General features: G+C 51.7%; 1 protein-coding gene across 1 annotated transcript in view; it reads right to left on the reverse strand.

Moving 5' to 3' along the window:
* DLG5 (discs large MAGUK scaffold protein 5) overlaps positions 1 to 9,238 on the reverse strand; it is a 194,562-nt gene that overhangs the window by 76,798 nt on the left and 108,526 nt on the right. Inside the window, exon 3 of the mRNA XM_034775542.1 lies at positions 7,555 to 7,720. Coding sequence (XP_034631433.1) covers positions 7,555 to 7,720 — 166 coding nt within the window. The remainder of the gene's footprint in view (positions 1 to 7,554; positions 7,721 to 9,238) is intronic.

Below are 9,238 nucleotides of genomic sequence, written 5' to 3' on the forward strand. Positions count from 1 at the left end.
ACTGAAGACCACATGGCAGCCCTACAAATGTCCTGAATGGGGATATGGACAAAGGCAGCCGATGAGACTTGCGCCCTAGTCGAGTGTGCCTTCACAATTGGTGGTGGAGGGATTCCCGCCAGGTCATAACAGGTACGGATGCATTAGGCAATCCAGTTGGAGAGCTGCTGAATGGAGATCGGCCGACCTTTCATGCGCTCGGCTGAGGCGATGAACAGTTGCAAGGACTTTCTGAATGGTTTAGTCCGCTCCAGGTAAAAAGCCGGAGCCTGTCTCACATCCACCGTGTGGAGGCGGCGCTCCTCACTGGACACATGGGGCTTGGGGCAGAGGACCGGCAGAAAAATGTCCCGATCCATGTGATAGGCGGAGACCACCTTCGGGAGGAACGAAGGGTGTGGGCGGAGCTGGACCTTATCTTTATGAAACACCATGGACAGGGGCTCTGTGGTCAGAGCCCTGAGTTCTGAGACTCACCTAGCTGACATGATCACAACCAGGAAGGCCACCTTCCACGAGAGATGTGACCAGGAGCACATGGCTAGCGGCTTAAATGGGGGCCCCCGTGAGACAGGCCAACACCAGGTTTAGGTCCCACTGTGGAACCAGGGGCCTAACATATGGGAAGAGATGATCCAACTCCTTAAGAATCGGTCAGCCATAGCATGGGAGAACACCGTGTGGCCTTGCACCAGCAGATGGAAGGCCGATATGGCCGCCAGATGCACCTTGACTGACGAAGGCGCCAGGCCCTGGGCTCTAAGGTGAAGGAGGTAGTCCAGAATAAGCTGGATCGGGGCGGCCACCAGGGAAACGCCCCGCTCGTGTGCCCATCTGGAAAACCGAAACCACTTTGCCAAGTAGGCTCGGCGCGTGGAGGGCCACCTGCTTTCTAGGAGGCCACGCTGAAACCCTTCCGAGCACATCCTTTCCTCCCTACCTAACCACTGAGCAGCCACCCCATGAGGTGGAGTGCCGCTAGGTTGGGGTGGAGGAGACAGCCCTTGTCCTGGGAGAGCAGGTTTGGGCGGGACGGCAACGGCCACAGCGGGGCAACCGCCAGGCCCATAAGGGTCCTGTACCAATGCTGCGTGGGCCATGCCGGGGAAATCAGAAGGACCCGGGCCTTGTCCGTCTTTATCTTTTCCAGGACCTTGCCGATCAGCGGGAACAGGGGAAAGGCATAGAGAAACTGGTTTGACCAGGGCAGGCGGAAGGCATCGGAGATAGCGCCTCGTCCCAGCCCCCTCTGAGCTGAACCGGGGACAGTGACGATTCTGCTGAGTCGCGAACTGGTCCATCTGGGGAGTTCCCCACACTTGGAAAAGTCTGTGCACCACCTCTGGGTGGAGAGACCACTCATGCTGAGAGGAGAAGTCCCTGCTCAAGCGATCCACCCGCACATTCCAGGCACCCGGCAGATGGAAGGCCTATAGGCAGATGTTGTGGGCTATACAAAAGTCCCACAGCCTGAGGGCTTCATGGCAGAGGGCAGAGGATTGGGCCCCGCCTTGTCTGTTGATGTAGAACATAGAGGCTGTGTTGTCCATGAGGACCCTCACCACCCGGCCCTCTAGGTGCGAGCAGAAGGCCAGATCCTGAGCTGACCACAGACCTTGGGTATGAACGTTCCCCACCTGGGCCCCCCATCCCAGGTCCAAGGCGTCGGACACCAGTTCCAGCGATGGGGCCCTGCCCCTGAATGGGACCCTTTAGAGTATGTTTCTCGCGGAGGACCACCGCCATAGGGAGGTGATCACTGGCTCAGGCACTGTGAGGACTTTGTTCATCCTGTCCCTGGCCTGGGAGAACTCCGAGGCCAACAAGAGCTGGAGGGATCTCATCCTGAGTCTGGCGTGACAGACCACATACGTGCACGCTGACATGTGACCCAAGAGCTGGAGGCACGCTCTGGCTGTTGTCACCAGAAACCTTGTGACCATGTCGATGAGTCCCTTCAGGGTCTCGAACCTGTCCGGGGCGAGGGAGGTTCTCGCCGACGAGGCGTTCAGGACTGCCCCAATAAACTCTATGCGTTGTACTGGCACTAATGTGGACTTGGTGTTGTTTACCAACTGGCCCAAAGTGGTGCATTTGGGCAGAAGAAGCGCCACGTGATCCCTCACCTGCGACCGGGAGCTCCCCTTGACCAACCAGTCGTCCAGATAGGGGAAGATCTGGACCCCCCCGTCGACTGAGGTAAACCGCCACCACCGACATACATTTTGTGAATACCCTGGGGGCAGTTGCCAAAAGGGAGGACCGTAACTTGGTAGTGTTCCTGTCCCACCGTGAAACGGAGGAAGCGTCTGTGCCCCTTGAATATATGAATGTAGAAGTACGTGTCCTGCAGATCGAGGGTGGCGTACCAGTCCCTGGGATCCAGGGAGGGGATGATGGAGACCAGGGAGACCATGCAGAACTTGAGCTTCACCATATATTGGTTCAGGCCTCCTAGGTCCAAGATCGGCCTGAGCCCCTCTTTGGCCTTTGGGAGAAGGAAATAGCGGGAGTAGTACCCTTTGCCTCTGAACTCCCCCAGTACCGCTTCCACCGCTCCTAGGCCCAGGAGCCGCCACACCTCCTGCTTGAGCAGAGCCTCATGCGAGGGGTTCCCCAGGAGGGACAGGGGGTGGTTGGGCGGAGAGGAAGTAAACTGGAAGGTATAGCCCCGAGAGATGGTGTTGAGGACCCATTGGTCTGAGGTCAGCTGCGACCACTCCAGGAGGAAAATGCACAACCAGTTGGAGAAGGGAAGCTTTTTTGTGGGTGGATCCCTGATGAGAACTGGCACGGCGCCCCCGGGTGTCCCGTCAAAACCGCCTTTTCCCCGCTTGCTTGCCCTTGGAGGACCCAGGCTGGGGGGCAGGCCGAGACTGCCTCTTATGGGCGCCTCTTATAGTCCCACGACTTCTTATAAGCAGTCTCATATTTTGAATGGGTGGCCTGAGTGAGAGTTTAGCCAGAGCCGGAACATAGAGACCCAGAGTCTGGAGAGCCATGCAGGAGTCTTTCAGGCCATGAAGCTTTGTATCCGTTTATTCCGCAAAGAGAGCTTTGCCATCACACGGGAGGTCCTACAGGGAGGTCTGCACCTCGCTGGACAGCCCAGAGAGCAGGAGCCATGATGCCCTTTTCATGGACACCATGGAGGCCATGGACCACGCGGCTGTGTCTGCTGCATCCGAAGCTCCCTGCAGGGTTGCCCTGGCAGCCGCTGTGCCCTCCTCCACCAGCGCTTTGAACTCCTTCCTGTCGCACTCCTGGAGGGAGTCCTCGGACTTGGGCAGGGAGCCCCACAGATTGAACTCATACCAGCCCAGGAGAGCCTGGTGGTTCGCCACCCGTAACTGAAAGCTTGAGGACGAATACATTTTTCTTCTAAATGAGTCCAGCCTCCTTCAATCTTTATTTTTCGGGGTAGAGGCTGGTTGGCTCTGCCGTTCCCTGTGATTGACTGACTTGACCACCAGGGAATTAGGAGCAGGGTGAGTGGATAAGTGTTCATGCCCCTTGGCGGGTACAAAATACTTGCACTCCACTCTCTTGGAGATAGGGGCCAATGAGGCCGGGGTTTGCCACAGGGCATTCGAAATTTTCGCCACCCCTTCGTGGAGAGGCAAGGCCACCCTGCCCAGTGCCGAGGAGGACAGTACATTAAACAGGGAGTCCGAAGGCTCCTCCATCTCCTCTGATTGGAGGCGGAGGCTTGATGCCACCCTTTTTAAAGGTTCTTGGTGGGCCCTAAAGTCCTCCTGCAAGACGGAGGGAGAAGGGGCCATAATCGCCTCATCCAGGGAGGGTGAAGAGGCCGGTGCAGTACTTTGTGTGTCCATCGGCACCGGAGGGTCCACCACCTGGTCGGTCTCCAGGCACGGTGCCAAGGATGAACTTCCCACCAACACCTTCCTTGGAGGTCTGGAGAGGGAGGCCAATGGTCCTTCTGACATACAACTTGCCACTGTCCCTGGACTGGGAGGAGCGGTGTCGCCGGGAGCAATGCCGACCACAGAACCGCGATCCCGACGTGGAGAACCAGTACCATCAGTAACAACTGCTCCGCGATTGGCTTCGGCAGGCGGACCTGCGACGGCAAGACGCAGGTGATCAATGCCCAGGGCTGCGGAGGCGGTGCTTTGGCAGGGTCCTGGAGCGGGACGACAAACGGGAATGACGTTGACGTTTGTGCTGTGACCGGCTGCGATAGCCCCTCCGAGACGAGCACCTTTGGCCTTGTCTGCCTCGGTCCTGTCAGTGTTCGCTCCTCAAGGTGGAGCAGTGCCAAGAGTCTCGGTCAGACAGAACCCAACCAGACAGCCTGGGGGGTGTTGAGGGTGATCCACATGAACTTTGCCCTGAACGGTCGCTGGGCAACGAATGGCATCGGGAACATTCTCTCGACTGAGACCGGTACCGAGCCGGGGGTGACTGCGGAGATACCTGCGGTGGCTTGCCTCTGGAGCGCGGGGCTGACATTGGCGGTGCTCCTGGTACCGGCTGCCTGCAGGGCCTCCAACGTGTAGGGCATCCGGACATCCAGGGAGGCCTGCTCCAAATTGGCTGGGCTACTGCACTCGACTTGAGTTGGAGGCCTAGCGGCCAGTGGGGATCAAGGACTGCCCAACATGGGTCTAGCCTCTGTCCTGGGTTTACTCCAGTGCTATGGTGAAGAAGGCCTCTTCCTAGCCTTCTTGGCATGCCCCATGGACAGGGAGCGGTGCCAACTAGTCGATGGCGCCAAAGGGTCGCTGCGCACCAACACTGCGTGCCTGATGTTGACTAGGAGCGACACACCGGAGCCGGGGTCAGCGCCGACTCCATCAGAATAGCCCGGAGCCTAAAGTCCCTTTCTCTCTTGGTCGGAGGCTTAAATGACTTGCAAATCTTGCAGCGATCGCTGAGATGGGTTCTCCCAAACTGCATAAACAGTCCGTGTGTGGATCACTCACTGGCACAGATTGCCTACAAGTGTCGCACGACTTAAAACCCAGGGCACAGGGCATGCCCCGGCCCGGGCGCACTAGCTAAACTAAACTAAACTAAACTAACTACAGGTACCATACACTGAATGAACAAGCAGTTTTGGGGATGAGCTACAGCAAAGCTGCAGAAGAGCAGTTCTGAAGCATCTTCACTGGCCGCAAGAAGGAACTGAGGGTGGGGGGAGCATGCAGCGCTCCTTATACCACGCCATGGAGGCGCCACTTCAGGGGTTGCGTCCGGCACTGGTGCACGTGGCGAGCACGCGCACCTATTGTGGAATACACATGAGCAATCACTCGAAGAAGAAAAAGTGGATATTCGCACAGCTCTACTTACACTGTCTGGGCCCAACCCTAGGGTCCTACAAAGACCAATGGGAGTTTCGCATGGGGAAGGACTGCAAAATGGAAATTAAAAGTAATATGAAAAAGTATTAAAGAATGAAAGTGAAGTCAACTCAATCTATTCATTTCCTATTTCTGAAATCCCTTTAATTGTTTGGAAGCTAGTACCTATTCCTCTTTAATATAAGGTGTTTACACATTGGTCAACCACAATATTTTTAAAAAGTTGTTCTTAAGACTGTGAAAAGCTTATAAATATATTTTCCATTGCACACATTTCCTGCAGCTATAGCAGTGGATTGATCTCTTGTTCAAAGAAAGAAAAAAAAAAAAAAAACTTGGCACTCTAAAAGCCCAACAGAACCTTATAATAATATCCTGACTTACATTACAAGAAATTACTGTTATAAAATAGTCAAGCAGTAAAATCCTTAAGTCGGGCAAACTCAGTCTGCTTCAAATGGGAGTTCTGCCTGAGTAAGGACTAAGTGAAAATTTAATAACTTTAGGATTTGGCCAAATGATACACAAAAACGCTTTGGAGATCCTTTGATAGAATATGTGACAGAAGTTCAAAGGGTTTATTGCTTATTAAGTAAGTCTCACAGCACCCCTGTGAGGTAGGTAGAATGGCTGGCTCAGAGATTGGTAATGGAAAACACAGCCTTTCAACTCCAGTTCACTAGTTCAAATCCTGATCACGTTCAGAGGGACTGAAAGTTCATAGTTAACAGTCTTGCTTCTAATACTCAGGTTAGCAGGTTAGGCATCAACACTGACAGATGGGGAAACTGAGGCGCAGACTAAGATTTGCCTCAGGCCTCCCAGGAAGTCTGTGCTTTGCAAAGCATTTCAGCATCCAGTGGCCGTGGGGCTAAATTTACTCCAGGGCTCAACATATTTCCCTGACAAGTACTATGCTGAGGAGTGAGTCTACTAGTGTTGGTGGAAAATACCTGTACTAGCATAGCCCTTCAAACCCATGTTTCTATAGGTTCACTCCTCGCTCCTTCAAAACAAACCAACCCTTTCCCCATCTTCACGCACCTCCCTTGGAGACCCCATACTCTGAATTAATGCTTCCCACCTAACAACAACAGATTGCTAGGGCAGCCCCCTTTTCAAATTAAAACAATGAATATTGGGGTTACCCAGGCTTAGTTTATTGGGGGCGGCACTAATTATTTAAATTTGTGGCTGCCCAGCATTGCTTGATGGAGAGTTACACATTAATAGTGTGCAGCCCCCACAAGCAGTACATGCTGCATCCCCAATAAGCTAGTGGTGGGGAGCCCTCTTTTCCTACAAGGGATTTTGGCTGGGCCATATCTCTATGCAGGGCTCTGTTGCCGCTGCTAGTCCATTTGCCCTGCTCTCACACAGAAAGCTGCTGGTCTCCTCTCTTACTCCCAAAGATAAGTGGCTCGGAGCTTGTTCTGCTCCTTGGCTTCCTCTCTTTGGCTTTGTAAACAGAAGCAGCTCTATCTATTTTGCCCACTGACTTTCCCCTCCCCTCCTCAATAACATTAGCTATGACTTCTTCACCCCTCCTCTCCAAGGAAGGAGCCAGTGACTTTCCAGACCTAAGAAGCCCACTCACTGTGGGCAAGTGGGTTTTGCAAAGTGTTTTATATACTCTCGCACCAGAACTCTTGGCGTGGAAGAGCTGATCACCCCTCTCTTTCTAATCATTAGCTCAGAAGCAATGGGCAGTAATAGGTGGCTCTTAATCCTACATGTGGTCACCCAGTTTCCGCTGAGGATCCCAGGAAGAAGTTAGGAGAACACTGTTCCCCAGAAAACATAGGACCTTGTGGTAGGTCTCAGCTCCCCCAAAAACTACAAAGGTAAGTGGTGAGAGGAGCCTCAGGTCTTTGGAGAATGTACTCATACCCAATGACAAATGAATTTCCATGGACTGGAGTGCTGCCATTCCTCATTTGAGCCCAACAGCAAAGTGGGCTTGAAAAATGCCCTTCTATAGGCACATGACATTTGTTTTCTGTTGAGGTAACACCCAGGAACTACAAAGCTGTATCTTTTCATCATCCACATGAGTCAGCAACAAATATTAGTGCCAGGTGTATACATTCTGGGAGTGGTATAAACACATTTTGCAATCTACTTGCTCACTGCTTTAGCTGTGAATGGCAGTCCATGAAAACCAAAATACATACAGCACCCTGTAAAGATATGTATTCAAATATAAAATATATATTTTTTGTACCTGCAGTCATCGAAGGTTGATCCAGGAGATGAAAGTGCAAGGCGCTTGCGTAACTCATCCCTCTCACGAGTAACCTGGCGGAGCTGAAATAAAATAGTCTCTAGTTTCTCATTCATCTGCCTCGTGTCTAAGACAGGTGGTGGGGATGATGCTTTGCCTGTTGTACCTGATAAGAATATAAACATTTTGATTAGATTGTCAGATAACTTCTCAAGGCTTGAACGAATAATATATTTTCATTATAATTAGCCAGGCTAAATGGATAAAAACCATGCATAAGAATTTTGTTTAAAAAAAAAAAAAAAAAAACACACAAGCTGCAGTCCTGCATGCTGGCTCGTGAGGCTCCAATGAACTCACTCAGACTGAGTGGGTGCAGGGATCTGACAATGCAGATTGGTTTGCAAGATCGAGGCCCTTACATACTTGTTGGTGACTCTGTTGACAAGTCAAGATGCTAGAAGTGCAAGACATTTTATGGGAAATAAGTAGCAGCAGATAGAGAGGCCTCTGTCTACACTGGATATTTGTCCCAATTACAGACACTGGTTGCCATCTGCTGGTGTGGCTGCAGTGTTGCAAATCCCCACTATGGGCAAAGCTGTTATTGACAATGGTGGAGCCTATTGCATGGATGAAACTGGAATAAGATCCATCAGTGTATGTAGCAGCTTTGCTAGTCTACACCAGGAAGAACAACAACAACAATGCAGCTGCTCCAGAATTCCACCCCGCTTCCCGCAACACACACACACTTAACCTAACTATATACATTCACTGTTTTGCAAAGTATTACAATTGACTCTCTCTTTAAAATAACTTGACCTTTATTTGCCACCACTGATGATGCAGGATAACCCCAAAATAAAACATGGAAAGCCTAAGACATTTTGAGACAGTCTCTCAAGCTTCACTAAATCAGCTGCCAGGATAGAATCTATGCCCAAACATTGTGGGTCAAGATGGTACAAAAATCCATAAAGACATTAAACATTATATACCAGCTTTGACATTCAAAAAGAAACTGGTATGTAATACCTGTACTGAGTGACAAAACAATTCAATATCCCTTGACACATCACAACAGATCAATCCAGTACATTTGAAATATGCTTTTAAAAAAAAATCAAAAAGGTACATATGAAAAGTATCTTGCATTACATTTTAAATATTATTTTCTAAAATGAGTTAAGCACATATTTATCAAGCTGAATTACATGACAGTCTCCCAAATGGGTTGTCACACATGAGGTTTAGATGGCTGAATCACTCTTGTTTTTTAAATTTCAGCAGTGACTGATGGTGCATAGGTTTACCATTCGTCCGGATTCCCCCGGACATGTCCGGCTTTTTGAGCTAAAAATAGCGTCCAGGGAGAATTTGTAAATGTCCAGACTCCTCCCCCTCCCCCCCCCCCCCATGCAGACTGCTAACAGGGCAGCCGGCCAGATGGTGCCACTTACATGGGGCTCCGACAGCCAGAGAGAGACCCTCCTCCGCTTCCCCTGCAGCGGGGATAACTCCTTCCCTCCCTGCATTCGCAGATCACCTCTGGCAGTCTGGAGCTCCTCCCCTGCTGCCCAGCGTGCCAGGACGAGCGGCAGGGTAGGGGGGCCAGGGGGTCGGAGAAGGGGCAGGGAGGTTCTGGAGGGGGCAGTCAAGAGACGGGGGGGGTCGGGAGTTC

The sequence above is a fragment of the Trachemys scripta genome, chromosome 7 (assembly GCF_013100865.1).
Source record: "Trachemys scripta elegans isolate TJP31775 chromosome 7, CAS_Tse_1.0, whole genome shotgun sequence".
NCBI classification, from domain to species: Eukaryota; Metazoa; Chordata; order Testudines; family Emydidae; genus Trachemys; species Trachemys scripta.